Source organism: Oreochromis aureus, linkage group 7 (genome assembly GCF_013358895.1).
Source record: "Oreochromis aureus strain Israel breed Guangdong linkage group 7, ZZ_aureus, whole genome shotgun sequence".
In the NCBI taxonomy this organism is placed as follows: Eukaryota; Metazoa; Chordata; class Actinopteri; order Cichliformes; family Cichlidae; genus Oreochromis; species Oreochromis aureus.
This window is the reverse complement of record NC_052948.1, coordinates 41,481,344-41,503,756: the sequence shown is the minus strand read 5'-3', so window position 1 is coordinate 41,503,756 and position 22,413 is coordinate 41,481,344. Positions and strand designations below refer to the sequence as shown.

The 22,413-nt window shown below is 37.7% G+C and overlaps 1 protein-coding gene across 6 annotated transcripts in view; it reads right to left on the bottom strand.

The window, feature by feature from the left end:
- Positions 1 to 20,150, bottom strand: part of LOC116335233 (splicing factor SWAP) — a 53,171-nt gene extending 33,021 nt beyond the window's left edge. For 2 of the 6 annotated variants that reach the window (XM_031758863.2, XM_039614706.1), the window contains exons 1-10: positions 19,768 to 20,150; positions 18,134 to 18,297; positions 13,060 to 13,191; positions 9,388 to 9,464; positions 6,214 to 6,439; positions 5,926 to 6,026; positions 4,956 to 5,094; positions 1,838 to 2,090; positions 1,376 to 1,528; positions 1,109 to 1,202 (exon numbers count right to left, since the gene is read on the bottom strand). In XM_031758863.2, coding sequence (XP_031614723.1) covers positions 1,109 to 1,202; positions 1,376 to 1,528; positions 1,838 to 2,090; positions 4,956 to 5,094; positions 5,926 to 6,026; positions 6,214 to 6,439; positions 9,388 to 9,464; positions 13,060 to 13,191; positions 18,134 to 18,297; positions 19,768 to 19,961 — 1,533 coding nt within the window. In that variant the 5' untranslated portion in view covers positions 19,962 to 20,150. Of the gene's footprint in view, positions 1 to 1,108; positions 1,203 to 1,375; positions 1,529 to 1,837; positions 2,091 to 4,955; positions 5,095 to 5,925; positions 6,027 to 6,213; positions 6,440 to 9,387; positions 9,465 to 13,059; positions 13,192 to 18,133; positions 18,298 to 18,706 lie in introns of all 6 variants that reach the window. The other 4 variants (XM_031758865.2, XM_039614705.1, XM_031758864.2 and 1 more) reach the window with 4 other exon arrangements.
- Positions 20,151 to 22,413: the final 2,263 nt, after the last annotated feature.

Below are 22,413 nucleotides of genomic sequence, written 5' to 3'. Positions count from 1 at the left end.
CAAGTTAAGCTGCTGAGCTAGTGTATTACTTTACTTCTCAGTAGTATGGCTGGATCCACCTCTTGTCATTTAATCTCTTCCTTGTTCCCTGCGTTATCCTCATTTATCATTTCCAAATTCTGGTTCAAGATATCTGTAGTGGATGCGCAACAAAAGAAACTAATTTCAAAGTTGCAAAAGCATTAATTTAAGAAAGAGAAACTACAAATAAGATGACGATAATCCCAAGCATACCTGGAAACCATGAACTACATCGAGAAGCACAAGCTGAGACTCCCCAGTGCTCTAACTTTACATCTGCAGGCAGATTTTATACACACTGAGGGCAAAACAGACTAAAAATATCACATATGGAGCCCATCATTCAAGCGCAGCGGAAGATTCTAAGACCAACAATACATGGGAAAGAAATGGTAAGAAAAAGGAAATGATAATACACATACTGACCTATGAGATTTCGCTTAAAGTCAAGTCTGATTAATTGATTATCAATCTTATTTTGTTTGTGTAACATTTGTCCCTACTCTAGCACACAATGTCTTCTTTGGTACTTTCTATTGTGCATTTAATGTCGTCGCTCTGGATGAAATTTTTGCTCCTTGGATTGAAATTTAAAAACTTTCCATTGGTTTGGTTTAGTGATTTTTGGAAAATTAGTCACACTGATCTTTCTGTAAGAAACATTTCTTCACCGTCTTTGTAAAACTGCTTCTAGTCAGTGTCCATGACAGCACTGCTGCTTGTGAGCCACAGCTTTATTAAGCTCTTAAGGGCTTTATGTGGTAATCTTAATCATTTATGGATCTGTAGCAGCGGTGATGCAAATGAGAGAACTGCTTCAGTGCAGTCATTATTAACTGTTATAATTCATTATTATTCATTATGTAGGAACAATATTTAATACTTAGAAGTTTCATGTCTGTAAAAGTAGGTATACCATTAACCAAACCACACACCTTCCAGGGTATTAAAAAAATAAGTAATTAAAGTTTTGATTGAAGGAACCAAGGAACCACTGGTAAAGTAATGTTAAATGGCAAAGAAAGCTAAAGAGAGTTAGATTAACACACAGAGAAGCATAATGTATACAGCGCAATGCTTATATTACCTCTGGCAAGCCTTTTCCTTCCTTTTGCATGAAGTATTTCTTCTTAAATTCGTAATAGGTGTTGTATTGATGCCAGGACTGCAGAAATTCAAACCTACAGTGCACAGAGAGAAGAAAACATACAAAGATGAGAGGCGAGTGCTCAGAAAAATGAGCCGGGGGATGATAAAGAGGTTATGCAATATCTGATGGTAAAATTACTGATAAGAGTTCCTAAAAGTGAGACCTGACTGGAACAGCAGGTTTATTTCTGGTGAGAAAACTTACCGCGGATCATTCTTGGCGCGGACGCTCGCCTCAAACTTCAGACCATTTCTTGCAACGTACTCAGCCAGCTTGTCTATGACCGGCTGGATGTCGGGTGGTGGGGGGATGATGGCTGCTGCTGATGGGGTGGAAACTGGAAGTTCAGCTTTTGAGCTGTTTGGAGGGGAAATTTAAGATGTAAATACAATTTATCTTTTAAAGTTTCAACTTTTAATATGGCATCATTTTCATTCTTGTATTTAAATACACTATGTAATAATTGAATTTAAAATGAAATTTCAGACAAGATAAGCAAAACACTAACTTAGCTTTTTGGGTAAATAACAGTCATCATTATGCTTGATCAAGGTTCTTAAAGAAAACACATTTAATCATTTCTGATTAAGGCAAAACTAAACTAACTGATGTCAAGGCTACCATAAAGAAAAGTGAAAAGCGTTTCCATGCAGTGTCAGAGCCCACCTGGTTTCTGGTACACTTGCTGGAGGAACAGAGCTGGAGTCCTGAGTGGGGGCTGTAGCTGCTGTTGCTACTGTGACAGTTTCAGCAGGGGTGGGTGCAGAGCCCAAATTAGCCACAGCCTCGGTAGAAGCAGGTGGTGTCATGACAGCTGAGGTCATATTGTTATAGTATGAGGTGGCATCTATACCTGGGGGAGGCGGAGCTAAGCAGAACGATCCATCTGGCAGCATGTAATATCCATAGTACACTGCTGCTGAAAACAATTGAGGCAGGAATTAGATCAAGAAACTATTTAACAGTGTGTGATAAAACAGAAACAACACCCCCGCCAAAATGAACTAAATATATCATATATCGTCAGTTGATGCCTCTTTGTTAAGAAACAACTTTCACGCTTATACCCAAACATGCTGTAGCCAGTCATATGAACATTTATTTAGCCAGGAAAAGCTTCGGTGGTATCCAAATATAAAATATCAAAAGTTAAATAGCAGCACACGTCTGAAAACATCCTCACACACTCACTGCTAAAATGCTGCCACCTGTTGGTGGTAATCTGTTCAATTCTAGCAGCTGATAACCACAAAATGTACCTTTACTGACTGACATACATGGATGAATACACAGCTTTGTTGTATGACAAGTATGAGATTTATGACTGAAACCTAAATGCTTTATAAGTAAATGGATGTACAAACCAAATTTTGAATGCGGTAACAAACTGCATGACCTAATTCAAACCATTTCCACACTTATCCAATAAATAATAGCTTTAGGAGGATAACCATATTCAGCTTTAGTTAGGATACACTTAACCACTCAGTCAACTTGTCCTTGAGAGCACTTCTTTTGTGTCCATCTCGTGTGCAGCTAAAGTGAAAAGTGTGAAGAACTGTGAAATAGCTGTTGAGATTTTATATAAATTGATGGGGCATTTATAACAGATTCTAATATGATGAAGTATTTCATTTCAGAATCAATTGTGCAAACTTTCCATTTTAACCTTGGTAAATAACAACCACAGGTCAGACAAAAGTCACCTCTAACTGAAAATGGAAACTGTCACACCAGGCTTGTTCGGCAAGCCTTTAAATAACTGAAGATTTTCAAGGCAGGGAAAATGGGAGAGGTGGAGAAAGACGGCCTCCACTGATCACAGCAAGAGTGTTTTTCAAGTTTAAATTGTTTCTAAACCACCATTTTTCACCTTTTATATAAATAGGAGATATCTATATATTTTCTGTATTTGTTGATGTGGAATTCAAATGAATTTAAATTGTTTATGGAAGTCAACACAGGTGGACATTTTTCCACAGACTTCTGCCAGAAATCTCTTTTTGCAAACGATGGTACCAACACTTGATCATCTTAAAAAAAGAGGTTTACAGGTTACACAGGTACATATTAAGGTTAGGGTGGCTCTGCAGAAAAATAGTTCAGCCACTAAACTGGCCTGCCTGCTGTGCAGCCATGACACCCATTCAGTGTCACCCACTGAAAGCGTTGATAGCAACTGGTCTACATGTTCCCAGAGTGTTGTCAAAATTCTGTATTGCATCATCATGCTACTTTTAAATAAATACAGAATTTAAATCACTGGCAAATTTACAAAGACTTCCAGCTATTTTGGCAACAGGGTTATAAAAGTCAACATATGGCCCCTGTCCAAGAAAAGTTTCTCAATCATCAGCAGGTTTATATCACAAAGACTGTTATTGAAAAAGAAAGAAGAATGTGCAATAACAGGACAAGGACAAAATAAATTGTCAGTGTCAAAGTGGAGGCTGGGAGATATTAACACATTAGTCACTAAGCTGGTTGACTTTAATGACATATCCAGTTTTCTCTAGTCAAGAAAACTGAAAGTGTTTTTAGGCGTTTTGACAGATTGCCTGGGGTTTTCACCCTTACATGCAAAAGACTTGTTGCACAACACCACCCACTGAAAGGATGTTTGCTCTTAAATTCAGAGAGATATCCCTCTTTTAATATTATATTTGGATACCCGTAGCTAGGCATAATAACATCCTCAGTAGTCTGTTTTCGGCAGAAATATGGAAAAGTCTTGATGTTCAGAGCTTGAACATCGATGTGCGTGCTAAAAAACAAACATGTTTTCCTGATTAGTTTGGGCAGATTTAAACTATGAATTAGAAATTGATTTGATTTTTTTCCCCCTGACATTACTGCTATCATCCAAAAGAAAGATCTTAATCAGAACTGAAACTCAAGATACTGGAGTGTGTTATCAAGAGAAAACCATCAGTTTAAGTCACAGCATGCATTCAGTCTTGTGCTACCTTGAAAGTTATAGTAAAATGCCATTATGCTCTGACCCGACAGGAGTGCCATCATGGACTTTTAGAGTTAAGTGAACTAGGGTTGCATTCATGCATGAAGTCATGTTTAGACGTTGTCAGATTAACTTAAAAAAGAGTGAATGTGTTTAAAAACAAACAAACAAACAAACAAACAAACTCACTCAAGCTTTTTTTAAACTCTTTAACTCATTTCATTGTTTGCACATTCATTACTTGAACTATTCTTTAAATTTCTTGGATACTCATTTTATTTATTTCTATCTTGTTAGAATTTTTATTTTGTTATATTAGAATTTTTTTAATGGAGTCTGGCAAGATAAGGATTTCATTGAACAATCTAATCTCCCTGTGTTTATTTATACATGAAGTCTGAGCAATCCCTTTAAAATCACATGTGAAACAGTTCATTCAAACACTCATCTGATACCCAGATTAGCACTGCAGTACACGTTTATCATGTTATAAACCTTCGATCTCTCTGCCTGTCATGACCCCAAACCAAAGGTCTTTGTGGATCTGAATACTGGCTCAGGTCAGGTTAACCGTTTAGGACGCCTGGCCTATCATGGGGAAAAAACCCCACTGAATTCAATATTTCTTTGCTGCAGAGACTGGAAACTATTTTCCTCAATGATAGACTACACTCAGTACTTGTTGAAGGGAGTTTTGATGAATAACAGGCAGTGTATAAGACAAAAGCTGAACAATATAGTACAGAGGGACCCATCATGTAAAGACCATGACTGAAAAACTAAAAATGTCAAAATGCGTTTTTCTATCAGAATGACTCTACTCACGGTCGGCGCTGTATTGTGTTGGTAGACTAGCTGGAGCTTCCTCTTGGTTTGTTACCACTGCTGCTGTCCCATTTCTTTCCTGTTGGGCTTTTTGAATTAGTGCTGCCAGGGGATGATCTGGGTCCATTACCTTAAGAGGCTACAAGACAAAAAAGGCCAGTCCAGTGAAAATAACATTTCACACCATTATGTTATTTGTTGCAAAGCAATACTAAAACATTTGAGTTCCCGCAAGCATTACATGAAAAGGGAGCATTTACTGCATTAAAATATCTTCAACACCCTCTAAAATGGCATATATATAAATATCTTACATTATTCAAATCATACACAGTCATCGTCCTTATTGTGGTATTACAATTCTACAAGATTTAAGCTTTAACCCCATGAAACCTTAAACATTAAAATATGAGTCTTCTGTAGAAAATTACTGGGGAAAATCTGAAAACAAGATCCCTCTTGATGGGAGACAACTGTTAGGCAGCTTCTACTAAAAGGAGCTCATTATGTTTCTTTAAAGAGGCATGCTCCCATTATTGCTGCACAAAGACTAATGGCTCTAATGACAAGGCACATGAAAGCACTAACAACTGAAGTAGCATGAAGACCGGGAAACAGAATAAAGCTCTAAGATATTAGTCTCAGTAACAGACTTGGGTTGCATTAAAGGCATGTAAATTCAATTTTAGATGCCAGATGGTGCTACTGGTTAGAAATGGATCATTCTTACAGAACACCCCCCACCCCACAAAAACCCCACCCAAAACATTAACTTATGTTCACAAATAAAATTAGGCATCTCAACGTTTGAGTATCTTTTCAGAAAAATATCAGCATTATATATTTGGCTGAGAAATTTCTCCTATTAATATTCCAGTCGACCTAAAAGAATTCTGTGGTAACAAGCTTGTTTGTGGAAAACCTCAGATTTCTACTATAAGAAAAAAAAGAAAGAAAAAATTTACAACACCTTCATTAGCTCCTCCAGGCGAGAGCTCCTTTTAGGGGCAAAAAGGCTGGGATGGAGGTAGCTCCCATCTCCATCATCATCTGAATCATCAGAATCAGATTCTGCAGAAAGAAAAAAAAACAATGTACAAATGAAACAAACTAATGCCAGTAATGAATGTTTTTAGTGTATTCCGCACTGTTTGACTACTTATGCGTTGTGATCAATGTAACAATTACACATTAGTTACCGTATGAGACACATGCATATGTAATGTGGTGGATCCAGTGAATGCTTTCTGTAACTCACCCTGCGACTGCTCTTTCTTGCTGTCAGAGGCAACATTGTATCGACCTTCCTTCATGGACCGCAGGATGTATTTGTAATAAGGGTTCAGGTAATGGTCAAAACGAAGAAAGTCAAACTGGGAGTTACCAGACTGCTTCGCCTTCAACACTATCTCAAACTGAGCCCCTTGCTGACAGACAAAGTTGGCCGTCTTCTCAATGATGTTGTGGGTCTTGATGGTTGCCGGCTACAAAAGAGTCAAGAAATTAAGAAATTGCATTTAAAAATGCAGACAGCTTCCATTATTATGTTTCAGTTTCTGAAAAACACTTCTTTTTTTTTTAATTTGCAAAGGAGGAAATTTTTCTCATTTAAGATGCGTGGTGAAAAATTTGTGACAAATAAGCATCGGCACCACAGACGGGGCATTAAGATGCAACGCACAGTACACCAAGGACAGAGGCAATTTTGTTACAGAAACATTTTCATGCCCAGCACTCTTATGCTCATTGTGATGACATTAATTCTGAAAATACACATGGGGTGGAAATCAGTGGAACAAGAAATGGTCCATTATTCATTCATTATTGGTCGCCTTGTGTGCTTTCAATGATTAATCTTTGCCAATACCTAGAGAGTACAGAGAAGTGCAGCAGTCTCCCAAAGAATACACATATCCCATCAAGTTGAAAGTCATAATAAATACCACCTTTCAAAACACTGGCCAAAAAGAGACTGGCGTCCAACAAAAACAGATCATTATTGTCTTTTAAGCTGCCAAGGACTTCCTGACATACACAATCCCTTCTCACTTCCACTTACGAACTTAGCAATTAAGGGAAAAGGGTGTTTGGAACTTTTACGTACTTATTTTATCTCATAAAAAAAAGAGGGAAACATGCTGCCTCGCACCTATTATTCTGCAACGCTGTTACCCAAAGAATAGCCATAAGGAATGCCAATGTGAAAGTAATATGTAACGTTTACAACCATATTGTCTCTCAGATGACAAAGGTTAGTGAGTAAAGATGAATTTGCACCTGCACTTATTGCTAGAGCTGTACTAAAATGTGACACCCTGACCTTATCTAAAATGCTCAAAGACATCCTTGGCCAAGGACCTTTTGAGGTAAACTGCTCTGCTCTCTCTCAGTGTTACCTATTATTCAGCTATACTTGTGAAAACAAGGGCAAATCTAATAATCATAAAATAATTAATAATGGCAAATGAAAATGGCAAAAGTCCACCTTAAGACTACTAAAACAGAACTAATCTAATTAATGGACTGGTAGCTGCTATAATAAAAATGTCTTTTTCATAGCATATAAATAATTTAATTTTACCAGCTTAATAATTTTGAACCAGGCCTTGAATAGTTTCATTAAGAAGCTTGTGAGAAATAAGGCACGTCAAACTGAGCCATGCTCTTATTTTAGTGTGTCACAGACATATTTATCTATCCTTCAGGTAAATATTAGTATCCCATCAGGATGTGTTGTGAAGGTGCCCAATATTCAAGGGCTTCTCCTGGTGGTATTACCTACAAACCAAGGAGTAGAGATTGATAATATATGCAAATCATACACAGCAGCAGCTATGCTGTGTTTGTATGTATGCAAACACAAGCTTGTTTTGATTCTCATATACCTACCATGGTATAATACTGGCACTAAAGCATGCCTTTTTTCACATGCAACATTTGCCGTAGCATTTCCTTAGGGAGGTGTTATGCTTCCCGACAAGTGTTAATCCCTGACTGGGGAGAATGACTCTTTTATATTCATCTTCGAAAGAAGAAAAGCAGGAAAAGCGCATTTGTTGCTTTCACATAAAGTGTCTCTCCCTATACGCTGCCACTAATTCCTAAGTGGGATGGATCACTTCTCAACATCTGTGTACAACGACAGGAGATACCGACTCTCGTTGCATAGGACAGTGGCTACAGGGAATCATCAGGCTTCTGGTTGTGGATATCAGACACAACAAAGCAACAGAAAATGTAATATTTTAGTATTACTTCAACTGTTTCCTTCTTTAGATGGTATGTCAGTGTGAAACATTATCTTTTGGCACAGAAGTGTTTTTCCACAAACAAGAACTATGTGGCATTCTGCCTCAGAGTAAGGCTAGACAGGCCTACAATTTAATAAGTATTTAAAAAAAAAAAATACACAAATGTCAATAATATAGTCATCACAAGGCAAGTTTTTTCAGTATGTCAGTTGCTTTCCACATTTACAGGACAAAATCCCCGTTCAGCAAACCCCTGTGAAACTCTGCTTGCAGTATTTTCAACTTATTGCAGAGTCAATTAATCGAGTCATTTCTGTTGCTTTGCTTTGCTTTGCGTGTTATATAGAAAATATTTGACTCTGTGATTCCAAAACCAAGGCAGACAACACAACATAAATCTATAGTTAAGACACATTTAGAATGTCGTGACATGGCATTTAAACATAGAGCACACTGTACATACAGCTCATTTTGAAAGTCTACAGATCATTAAGTTTTCCATATTTCTGCATAGTTAGTTAATTCACTGAAAATAAATGCCTGAATTTGTTTTTATATGAAGTATTCGGATCCTTCCCATATTACATGGTTAAAGGATTTTGGACAGACTTAAATCTTCTTGGGAATGATTCTACAAGCTTGGCACACTTCTCGTTTTGAAGTGTTTTCAACTAGTAAGTATGTGGCAGCCATAACAAGAGGCGGTTGAATTCTCTGAATACAAAAGAAAGGCGCTTTAGCACAGGCTGCACCAGCCTATTCTTCATGAAGGAAAAGGACATACAATTCAAAGTGACCGCCACTCGATCATCTACAAAAGCGAATAATCAGCATGTCTGACAAGGTTTCAAATTGACACATGAATTACATTTCTGTTTTTCCAGCTCATCTCATAAGCTAGTATTCCACAGTGTATTCCCCAGCTTGGTTTTCACTCTGACACGCCATCATCTGTGGGCTTACTACTTATTGCGAAAGTAGTGAGCATGTGTTAAGTGTGTACAGTATTTTTTATTTTTTTTAAATATTGTGATAATAGGATTTTTAAAATGTTTATTTGGTCTGTGAGAAAATGAGAATGAGAAAAAGAAAAGAATGAACTGAACTCATTTAATGATCCACCTGAAAAAGACAGAAAAAGTCAGAGTTTCAAGAGACACAGCAGAATATCTAACACTCACCAACTCCACATCAGGAGGGATAGAAAGCCCTGCAGGAGCAACGAATGGTTCTTCACTCTCTTCAGGCTCTGCCTCCTCTACACAAATGAAGGGACATGAGAATGGAAAATAAATATACCGATAAACAGATTAACTTTTGATAATCATTGGCAACAAAAAAACTAACAAACCCCACTTTATATCTACCCAGTTGAGCAATAACATTAAGATTATTTCTGAACTCCTAAAACACTTTAAAAATGGATGAAACACATGCCCTCTACCAACCTCCCCACTACACAAATACATCAAAGCAAAACAGCACTCTAGCCTTTACCTTCATCTTGATGACAACATACAGGTCAGGTGGAAACGATCTTAAATATTTAACCAGGTACTGTAGGGAGTTTGCAGCAATAAGGGGTCCTTTATATTAATAAAAGGCATCTATGAAGCAATTAAAAAAAAGAAAAAGCAATGCTTATGGATTCCACTTGGGTGCATGTGGAAGGTTTGCCATGGCAGCAATATGTAATCAGCAGGCTTGTAAAGTGCTATACAGTAAAAAAAAATTTTAAAAAGCAATACTGATCAATATAGCTACATAATAGCACTGTTATCAGTATTAAACTACTTGCAACTGGATAATATAGCTTGTTCTTAAATCTTATATAAAGTAAATCTCATTGGTAATTACACATTACAATAAAAACCACTGAAACGGATCATTTTTAATGGAAAGTCCAGCATTATCTTTATTTAAAGCCACACTACAGTCCTGCTTACAGAGTAGCTACTCAGCGAAGACAGAGTGAATTACTTAAATAACCTCAGCAAAGAGATACTGCTTATTCAAATTAGCTTCCTTATTTTGACAGGATGTGAAACTAATTGGTATATTGTGAAATGACTGGCTAATGATTGGTGTAGGGTTTAACAAAGAGGCTAACAATTAGGGCTGCCACAAACGATTATTTTGATAGTCGACTAGTCACCGATTATTTTTGCGATTAGTCGACTAATCAGATCATGCATCGATTGGATGTAAAACGTACAGCTTGAAAATATGTTAAACGTTTATTTTGTGACCCAGAAAGAATAATAAGAGTAATATTAAAACTAACTAGCTGCCGCCATTGTTGACAACTGCGCTGGGCCGCACTATGAATTCTGGGACACAGCTTCTTCTTCTTCGGGGTTTAACGGCAGCTGGCATCCTTTACATGCACTGCTGCCATCTTCTGTTTCAGTCCGTTATTACACTTTTAAATCCTACTACTTATTCCTGCGTCTTTTGTGATCTTACAAAGCTTCAAACGACGCGTCGACTATTAAATCAGTCGTCGACGATTTTGATAGTCGACGTAATCGTGACTAGTCGACTAATCGTGGCAGCTCTACTAACAATAAGACGCATTTATCATGTTTTGACAGAACACGTAATAAACTGTACTGAATTTAACCGTTTGATTTGGCTATCAATCAGAACCAAATAATTGAAATATAAATCCAAAAAGTTGATTCTGTTCATCTAGACGTTGCGTTTTCAGTGGGAGAAACGTTTCGTCAATCATCCAAGTGACTTCTTCAGTCTCAGCTGACTGCAGGTGAGACCACTGATCAGCCATTCCCCAACTCTTTGTGGTAATCATGGCCATTTGTCATTGATCAATGGTCTTTGATCGGTGGCTGTTAATCAATGGTCATGAAACTCACAGCCCATTGTTTGTCAGGGGGCTAGTTTCAGTCATTATGGAAATGTACTGTTTATAAGGTTGGGGAAACCTGCAGTGAGCTGAGACTGAAGAAGTCACATGGATGAGTGACAAAATGTTTCTCACACTGAAAACACTACCAGATAAACATAATCAACTGTTTGGGATTTCCTTACCTGAATGATTGAGCATGGTATATTATTGTGATATATTTCCTTAAGCTCTAATCCTCTCTTTGTCCCTGTGAATATGAATTGGTAAGAGGGAAGTTCTTGACCACTTTTTTATTAATGTTTCAGAGTTTAAATAGAGCTAAACTCAAACTAGATCAAATGTGAGACCTTTCTGACTTTTTCCACAAAGTCACCCTCTACAGGCATCTGAATCTTTAGCAGATGTTTGAATACCATGGGGTCAGCTCTACAAATTCACCAGAGACACAGAGAGGCATCTAGTCTGCTTAACTAGTCTGTGTGTATATCAGATATTTAAAGCAGAAGTAACTGTGTCAGTGTCTATCTTTTAGGAAGCAGTCTTAATTTTTTTTTCTTTTTTTTTTTTCTTGAGCATGAGGACGTTTGGGAAATCATTCCAGACATGACAAGGGTGTGTTGGAGGGCAAAGTAGGGCTGGGCCATATCATACCGTTCACGGTAATACCGGTATAATGTTAGGCAATGATAAGAAAATGAAATATCGCGATAGAATATGGATAAAATGCGCATGTGCAGTGCCTTTGTTTTCATACACACATGGCGGAAAAAGCATGGCGGCGACGGAGAATGAGAAGGGAGAAAGCGGATCGTTGAATGAAACGGATGAACCAGAATTGGTTTGTAAAAATGCTGCAACTTCAGTGGTGTGGAACTGGTTTAGCTTTCGTCCGTCTGATACACAACAAAGCACTATTTTTGGTAGCGCATGCTAGCGGGCCGTCGTTATTACCGTGCTTTTTGGAAAATATGGCACACTTAAAATCAATCCTTTGATTTTTCTGAAAATCGACAGTGCCCCTTATAATCCCGTGTGCCTTATGTATGAATTCTGGTTGTGTTTTCTGACCTCGAAACGATTTTATGTGGTACATGGCGCTCGAAAATCTGTCAAATGTTTCAGTACGACTTTGCTAAGCTACGAACCCGCACCGCTTGATGGATTGTCGGAGCATTACGGCAGGAGCCTCGCGGAGTGATACGTACTGTGCTTCAACATAATATTACCGTATTGTGTGTGTATAAGCTCTTTTTAAGTTTTGTGGATATTATACATGGTTATGCTGAGGATATGTCGGCCAGTTTCCACTGGAAATGCCTTTTGGTTAAACTGTCAGCAAGGAATTTGCATTTACACTGTTAAATTTTTATATAACTTTAATGCACATAAAAAAAACAGCTGCTTGTTTAAGTGAAAATACATTGATGGGGTTTTTTGCACTAATAAAGTTGTGGAGTTGTAAAGTAGTTTGTCTAGTGTCAGTTATATCGTTACCACAAATTTTCAAATGTATATCGTGATAAATATTTTTGGTCATATTGCCCTGCTCTAGGGCAAAGGGTCTGTTTAGATGACATTTGGGAAAAAGGCTGTTTAAGGTTTGCACAAGTGACTAGGGAATCCATGAAGGCTCCTCACAAAAGAAGTCATGAGAAGAAGTCACAAACAGATAGAGGACTAAAAGTAACACAGATGGTGCGAGGTGAAAATATTGAATTTTTTGCACATTTGTCATGAGCTTTTTTTTTAGGCAAAAAATTAAACTTCAGCAAACACCTCAAGTGTATGAATGGGCAGATGGCTGTTTGGATTAAAAAAAGTTTTTTTTTTTTTTTTTTTAAATGTTATATAAGAAATGTTACATATCAGAAAGAGCTGCTGTGTTCTTCACAGCAGATTGCAGCACACAATCAACTACAATTCTAGACATGACACAGAGCCCACGGTAACTACATTACTCTGGGAAGTTGTGATGAGTTCTCACCAGGTTCCTTGTTAGCATCCTCCTCCTCGGTGGGCTGAGAGGGGTCATAGTAGTCAGCGCTGTATTTGAAAGCCACGGCGTTGTAAGAGCCTTCATCAGCCAGAGCCTCACTCAGACGTTTATACTCCTCCTCTGTGAAGGATTAGGAAACACACATAATCAGGAAAAAAAAAAAGACTGCAATGTTGATGAACACTTTAAACCAGTCTGCACAAACTGATGATGACTTCTGATTTTGATGAAGGACATCTATCTGTGAAGATAACGAATGTTACTCTTTGTAAGTTGATACTGTGTCAGTTTTAATTAGATATACAGTATACAGACGTGTAGTGGATTAAAAATTAAACAAAACAATGACGCAGTCCTGTCTTGTGTGTTGATGAGACCAAAATAAAACTTTGTGGTTTAAATGAGAAGCATTAGTATGCATTATTTACTGCATAGGTAGAGTAAGAACCTCCTGCTTCCCATCTTTGAAACACGGGGGGGGGGGTTAGCAGTGTCATTGTATGGATCTTTGTGTGTAACGCTTGGGCCAAAACAACAGACCATCATTAATAGAAAAGAAAAGGGAATTCTGAGTAACACCAAGGAATACTAAAAGAAAATGTCAGGATGCCTGTCTGAGCTGAATCTCATGAGAGAGTTGGTCATGCACAAAGAACGGTACCTTTTGCACACAAATCAATTGTACAAAGAAAGCTAAAAGATGAATTGAAGTGGGTACAACCCCAACTGCCCCCCAAAATTGGGATGTTATATACAATATAAATAAAAACAGAATACAATAGCTTGTAATTTTCATAAACACATATTTCATTCATAATAGAACATAAAAAATATCAGATGTTTTAACTGAGAAAATATTACATTTTAAGAATAAAACAAGGTCACTTTAAATTTGATGGAAACGACATATCAGAAAAGCTAGGGTCAGGCTGTGTTTATCACTGTGCAGCATCCCCTCTTCTTCTAACAGCAGCCCGTAAACAACTGGAACTGAGAAGACTGTTGGACTTCTGTGAGAGGAATGTTGTCTCATTCCTGTCTGATAGAGGATTCTAAAAACTCAACAGTCCTGGATCATCTTTGTTGTATATCAGCGCTTAGACTCATCTACTACAAATCGATGCTATTGTAACAGATGCAGTCTGCGCTATAGGAATGTCTTGGTGAAATATAAATCTTCTGGATGGGAGCGTATGTTGCTTTAAAACCTGTATATAACTTCCAAGACTGGTGGTGCATTTCAGATGTGCAACATGTCAACTCAGCCGCCCCCATCAGAGATACAGGCTTTTGGACTGAATGCTGGCAGTCCATTTGAACTGAGTTTAGGCTCAGGGGAGATGGCAGCATTTCCGGATCACGTTTACATATGGCTCCTTCTTTGTATAACAGCTTTTGTGGATGCAGGCAATGGTTTCTGACAAGTGTTCCTCAGCCAATTCCATGATTTCCATGACAGAATCGTGTCTATTTTTAATGCAGTGCCACTTGAGGGTCCAAAGATCACAGGCATCCATTATTATATCTGGCATTGTCCCTTGCGCACAGAGATTTCTTCTGATTCTCATAATGATTTAATGATATTATCTACTGTATATAATAAGATATTAAAGTCTTTTACGATTTCATGTTAAGGGACATCATTGCAACATTACTGTTCCACAATTTGTAGACAGTTTTTCGCCAATTGGTGAATCTCCGTCCATCTTTACTTCAGAGAAACCCTGCCTCTCTAAGATGTTCTTTCTCTAACCAACAATGCTACAGATCTGTTGCCAGTTAACCTAATTAGTTGCAAAATGTTCCTCCAGCTGTTTCTTTTTAGTACCACTTACTTCTCCAGCTTTTTGTGTCCTCTCTCCCAGTGTTTTTGAGATGCCTTTCTGCCATCAAATTCAAAACAAGCTAATGTTTTTCGTGAGGTTGTACCACACTGTTGTTAATTGTTTTTGTGTACTTTTAGGACATACTCATGCAGATATATAGAAAACTTTAACAGGCTCACAAAATTCTTCTTACAATTGTCCTTTAAAACCTAATGTTTATTTATTCTGGTCAATGAATATGAATGGGTTTGAAAACTTGACATCTCTTCCCTTAGTTTGGTTGCTTTTCACCCAGAAAATAAATATATGAACTAAATTGCATTTTAAGAGCCACTGAAGAATGTTTACTCCACTCAGATATATCCGAGGTGATAGCATCAACCTATACAAAGCATATAGCTGGCAAGCAATGCACAAATGGCTTGTTGAAGGACTGTACTTAAGTGTGTCTCAGTAGCCTCTGTATTATAATACACATATAATCTCAAATAACTCATGATCATTATGATATACAAATAGTTATAATGTTACCAGTGTAATATATAAAAGGGGACAGGGAGTATGCATGTTTGACCCCGTAACCAACCCTTTTCTACTGAAATTTATTGAACTCTATAAATATTTCTTATGCTTCCCACTGTCCCTTAAGTGGACAGATGGGTAATCGCTTCACCAAAATGGGGTCAGACCTCCAAATTCAAGGGCAAACCGGACTGCACGATCCACCTTCTGCAGTGTGTGTATGTTTTACACAAACCATTAGCTGACTCCTTCTGACCTGTCAGTTTGAGCATAAGAGACCATATTTCATTTAAAACTGTGGCTTATTAAATTCAATTACAGTCATTACGTCTGTCTTTTAGAAGGATGCTTTGTCATCAAAACAGCCAGTTTCATTATATTATGTAAAATGAGTGAGATGCAAGTATCCTAGATGAGTCAAATGTGATTTCCATAGAAATTGTGGCTCTTCAACTCAGAGTTAAAGCCAGCCCTTTTTAAGAGTCTAAAAGCTGAAAATGCCTTAGAAAGGGGGCGTCACTCTGCTCTGAAGATTTGGCCTGGGAAAAAAAAAAAAATCCAGATTTTGTTAAGAAGCCTATATTAAACTTTTTAGCAAATGTGACTTGTCAATTTTTTGTTGGGATAAAATCCAAGTTTTAGTGCAGTGGCAGTCTGCAGAAGAAGTCTCATAAGATGATGCAGGCCTGAAATTAAAATGCACTGGATAGTAATTAAAACACTGACACAAAGTGTCTTTGAAGAGAGTGAAAATTTCTAAACTGTGAAAAAGCAAGACAGGCATGACACGAGTTCAAAAGAGGACCTGATAAATTGAATTAGTGTGATATGACAGGCATGACAGAAGCAGCAATAAACATTAACCTACTAAGTTTGTAGTAGTTTTTCATAATGCAAACCTCCCATTTCACCACATCCCTAAGGTGCTCTAATGGATTGAGATCTGGTGACTGTGGAGGCTATTTGAGTGCAGAGAACTCATGTTATGTTATGTTGAGGAAATCAGATTGAGGTGATCTGAGCTTTGTGACACACATGCATCATCATGCTGGAAAGCCATCAGAAGATGGGTAATAAAAGGATGGACATGGTCAGCAACAACACTCAGGTCGGCTCTGCTGTTTAAAGTTGGTAACAACGAACCTAAAGTGTGTCGAGAAAATATATCACACCAATACATCACTGCCGCCAGCCTGAACTGCTGATACAAAAATAATGGATCCAAGCTTTCATGTTGTTTACACCAATTTCTGATTCAACCATCCAAGTGTCACAGTAGAAATGAGGACATCAAGATCACTGGTTCAGTTCTAGCCAGAGACTTAAATTCCTTCCCAGCAAGAATTCTGGCTTCCACAGACTGACTGTGTGCCCATGAAGCACACAGAAGATACTCAATTTGTTCCATTCCTACTTTTCCACCAGGGACAAGATTATAGACCTGCATAAGGCTGGAATGAGCAAACAGCTTGATGAGAAGTTGATAACTGTTGAAAGAAATTAAATGAGCATCAATTATCCTTACAAATCCCACAGTCCCCCTGCTAAAGAAGGCACATGCGATGTCCATTTTAAGCTTGCCAGTGAACATCTCCAAGGCTTGGGAGAAAGTGCCATGGTCAACCCGACCTGCAGCCTTTGGGGGAAGAGAAATGCTGATTATGACCCAAAGAACACCATCCCCACAGCCAAGCACAGAGGTGGTAGCATTATGCTTTGGGGCTGTTTTTCTACTAAAGGTACAGGATGACTTCACCACATTGAGGGGCTAATGGGCGGGACCCTGTACAATAAAATCTTGGATGAGAACTTCCTTCCCTTAGCCAGAACACTGAAGATGGGTCATAGATAGGTCTCCCAGCATGACAATGACCCATAAACCTGCGACCAAGGCAACAAAGGAGTGGCTGAAGAAGAAGCACATTAAGGTCATGGATTGGCCCAGCCATTCCTGAGTCCTATAGAATCTGTGGAGGGAGCTGAAGGTTTAGGTTACCAAAAACAAACTCTAAACCCAAAGAACTTAAGAGTTTCAACAAAGAATCCCTCCTGAAACGTGTGCACACCTGGTGAATAACTACAAAAAAAAAAACATCTTACCGTTGTGCTTACCAACAAGGTATCTCAAACAAGTCACATTTTGCTTCGGGATCAAATATTTATTTCACTCAGTGACATGCAGTTTTATTTCTAACTTTTTTTCCTGGATTTTTGGATGATATTATGTTTCTTTCCATTAAAATCAAACTACCTGTTTACCTGACTGTTCATTTTTTGCAAGCAAACAAATTTACAAATTCAGCAGAGGATCACTTTATTTCTTCCCCCAGTGTATTGAAAACAATCTGAAACTTAGCAATAAGTAAATGTCAATGTGTTCATCACAAATGGGAAATCCTAAGAACCAGTAGACATTACCTTAAAATTTCTATTGGAGCAAAAGAAGAAGACAGAAAAATGCAGTTAAATGAGCATCCTCTGTCATATCAGCCCATGCAACTACAGCTTTATTAAAAAGGCCTGACTACAAACGGAAAACAAGTTTGAGCTACTGACACAAAACCAGCTTTTGAAAACAGATTACGAAAGTAAGGTCATGATATCTTATTTAACGGCTTCAGCAAATTTGAGGTAAATAAGATGTTTTGACATTTTTTTTTTATTTTTTTTTTTAAACTATTACTGCTAAATGTTTAAACCAGCATCCTGCTCACCTTGTCTAGCTTCCTCTTCCAGCAGGTCAGTGTGCAGTGCCAGGTACCTCTCCTCATCGCAGAGCGCCTCAATCCTGGCCTCTTCCTCCGACAGCTGGTAGGATGTATTCCATGACCCGCTGTCATACTCTGAAAGGTCATGTAAGTGACCACGCCCATCATATCTGTTGGATGATAAAAAGAATTAGAGAAAAGGAAGTAGACAAAGCTTTTCATATAGAACATGGGCCTACTTACCAAGGCAGTAAAACCTAAAACCCACAATATAAAAGATATAAAACTGGTCTACCTCTGTAAGCCTTCCATGAAAGTTTTCTCAAAATGGATACGTCACAACAATGATACTAATTACGTCTCTGGGAATTATTTTGGATAGAGCTCTGATATACCTAGCAAGTTTTCTGTCTATATTTTCTTCCTGGTTTTACAGGCCAAACGAAAAAAAAAAAAAAAAAGACAAACAAAGCAACTCGCCTCTTACCTTACAGGGTTCAATAATCCCCTGTAACACTCATCATTACTTCTAAATCTGCAAAGAAAGTTACAATCACACAAACCCGAGCACATAAATACCTATCCGTAAGAACCCAAATGGACGACATTTTCCAAGGTTCGTCCCTCTACGCCATCTCTCACTTGCAGTTTCTTCATGAAGACAAAGAAATCTGGAGCTGAGGTTGGCATTCGGGGTTTGGAAGGACCCCTTAGCCTACCTTGCTGTGGAAAAACTGGGTTATGTAATAAAGACACACAAACAAAGGCTGTACAAATGAAACATAAGTTGGGTCTGAACACTAAGGTGATTCAATTGACTTAATATGTTTAAAGAAATACAAGACTCAAGGAGGTTTACAATGACTTTGCAACAAGGACAATTTCTGTGAAAAAGGTGGAAGGAATTAGTCAAAATGATACACTGAATCACCTTAATGACAGTAACTTTTGTCTTGGTTAGAATTTGCTCTGGCAAACAAAAGCATAGTAAAATACCAGGTTTTGTAGGGACTTGACCACTTTATATTAGGAAACTTCCGTTTGAAAAGAACAGGAAAAAGACATGTTATAGCTCAGACATATTATTCATCTGTAAAGCATGAAAAAAGCTTCCAGAGTAAATTCTCATAACATGCCAAGATGCAAAGCCGATTTCACAGATAACTTGAGTATTTTTAGACATTTACTGCAATTGCCAATTTAAGCGGTACATTTAGCGCAAACTACGCAGGCCTAAGTGGTCTTAAACGACTGTCAAATAAACTTTATTCACTCCATTTGTCCAATGTTCTGTTACAATATAAGCTGGAGTGTATAATAACCTGACAGCAAAATGCATAAATAGGTCAGTCATGGCTAACATTAGCAAAGACTGACGGGCATTTGCAAGTTAGCATGTTACCGAAGAAACTTTAGATACCAGGTGTTTTTCTTTCCCCCCCAATTTTCTTTCTTTTTTTAGTTCAGGACATCCAACAAGACACGCTAGGAGGCAAGAAATAAAACAATCGTCGCCAGTTGCAGGTGTTTCCAAGCTTCAACAAGCAACAACTCCAACGTGGTCCCTTGAATTTTGAGACAGGCTAGCGGACAGGAGAGATTGTTAGCATAATGTTTCGGTCTAAGTTTGTTCAACCGACCTATCAATCATGATGCTCTTGTCCCCCATCCATGGGATAAGATGCTTTCCGTGATCATGGTAAAGAGCCCTTTCGTCGTCTCGGAAGAGTTTGCAGGCATAGCCGAAAACCAACAGATCGGCGTATTTATCACTGTCACTCACATCCTTCTTCACCGGCTTGCTGTCTTTCTTTGCCGCTCCGCGACGATACATCTCCCAGATAGTCGAGGGAACAGATTAGCTTAAAGGACGTGACAACAATGACGGTATCTTGATAGCTTTTTGTTGACCAGGTGGCTACCAGGTGCTCCAAATGTTACAATAATCCGTGGGATTTTGCACCAAAACAAAACACTACACGCCAAGAGCCGCCATGTTGAAAAGAGCGTAAATGCATCTGTGTATCCGGTCGGCACTTACGACAATTTCATGAGAGCACAGTTAAAGCTTACACTAATGTTCAGTAAGTAAACGTCCTAATGTGCAGCTAAAAATATCCACTGTTATGTTATACTTTTTGCTTTAAAGTATTAAGTCTGTATATAAATCACATTTTGTGGTTCCCAAATTATCGAAACTGTTGCAGTGAAATACCCTATTACATTAAGCTCTTGTTCAACAAATAAATTCCTGTGTTCAAGGTAATTCAACAGTTAGTGACTTTAAATACATGGAAACAAAACATTTTACCGTAATCTTAAAGTGGATTTTACAGCACAGCTGGATGACTAGATTTAAGATTTGTAATTATTCAGGCTGTTTATTATTTTTGATAAAGCTATTAAACTATATTAATTAGAATTTTTAAAAACTGCGTTGCAAGCGATGTGTTTTGGTGTTTAATGAATTTGCATTTGCATAACTTGATTAAAATCACATGATGCTAATCAGTTTAAGGATTTACTAGAGACATCTTTTACATATGAATTATGAGTGAGATGTAAAGCACTTTGTGTATGAGGATGAGACATACTCATTTGTGTCTATTTATTATACATCATTTACTATTTAAGATGAACAGTTTGTTTATTGTCAGATGATTTATCACAGACAATCAGAGCAGTCCAGTAAGCTTAACAAAGTACACTTCTGAGCTTTTATACTTAAGCATACAAAGACAACAGAGATGCACATCCTTTGCAGCTCTTGCCACAAAGACTCTATCGGTCCTTTCTATTATTTACAGCTTCTGCGTGTGTTTTTCCTAACATTTCTTTCTTTCTTAACATTTCTCCATAGGTTTTCAGGGATGTAGAGGCTAAAAAAAAAAAGTAGGACAGAGAGAAAAAAAGGCAGAGAGCATTGTTCAGAGGGCTGCAGTAGTGCACTGAAAAAAAGGCCATGTTGGATTTACTTGATTCAATAGTGGACATCGGTTGCACACAAATGTTTTGCTTTGGCAGAAACTTAAACAATTGAGTTCAATCAACACAACTTTTTCATATTCAATAAACTTGTGCATTTTGTGTTCATAAAACGCGATTGAAACATGTTAAGATGAAGTAAGTTGAGCTCTTGGAATATTTTAATCCTTCACAATTTTGTCATTTTATTTCAACACTATTCAATAACTTTTACCCCAATACTACTTGGTCACTTAAATACTACATGTTCTCTTCATATTATATAATGTTCAACAAAGTCTAGATCCTGGTTACCATAGAAATTGAATGGATCTACAACAACTACCATCCTCCTATCTTTATCCTGGTTGCAGGGGGGCTGGGAAATAACCCTGAAGTGATAGGTTACAAGGCAGGGTACACCCTGGACAACTCATAAGTCTATCACAAACAACCATTTGCAGTTACATTGACAGGTAATTTAGAATCACCAATTAACCTAACTCTAACAACTGCATGACTTTTAACTGTGGGAAGAAACCAGAATACCCAGAGAGAAACCAGTGCAAATTAGCCAGATTGTGGATTTGAACCCAGGATCTTTTTACTGTGAAGCAACAGCACTAACCACCATGCCACCAATCCAGACTTACCAAAAGCAGGAAAGCTATGATTTCAAGGCTTGATGCAGAATTTTTTGTACGTTTTGTCCTTGACAGGTTAAACCACAATAAATAGCGATAGCATACACATGGTGTGTGTGTAATTGTCTGCCTCTTATAACTCCAGTGATTTTCCTGCAGTTTGACATCTCGTGCGATCTTGTGAATTTCATGAATCCAACAACTAACCACTCTTACTAGATTGTATCATGTCATCTCAACAAGAACAAATTAAGTTGTTGAATTTCGTACAGATCCTTCATGATTTAATTACGTTTATAGAAACATGATATTATTGTGTTTAAATTACAAGGTAGACTTTTTTAATGTAACAACCACCCAATTTGTTTGATTTGACTGAGATGGATGCCTTCCTGAAACCACGATCCAAAGCGTACAAGACTGAAAGTTATTGACTTACTTCACTCGAACATGATATGAACAATTTAATCTAGCCTCTCTGCATATCATGTAGTTTCTACACTATATAGTTACACTTAACTTTAAAGCATGAGGCACTTATGTTAAATACACGCAAGATGTTTACGTAAATCCAAGAGTTGGCCAATCCCTTTTTTTCAGTGATGGATACACTTGTGTATATTATATATACTGACCTTGAGAAGTTTCATGTTTATTTATTTATCTATCGTGTGTGTG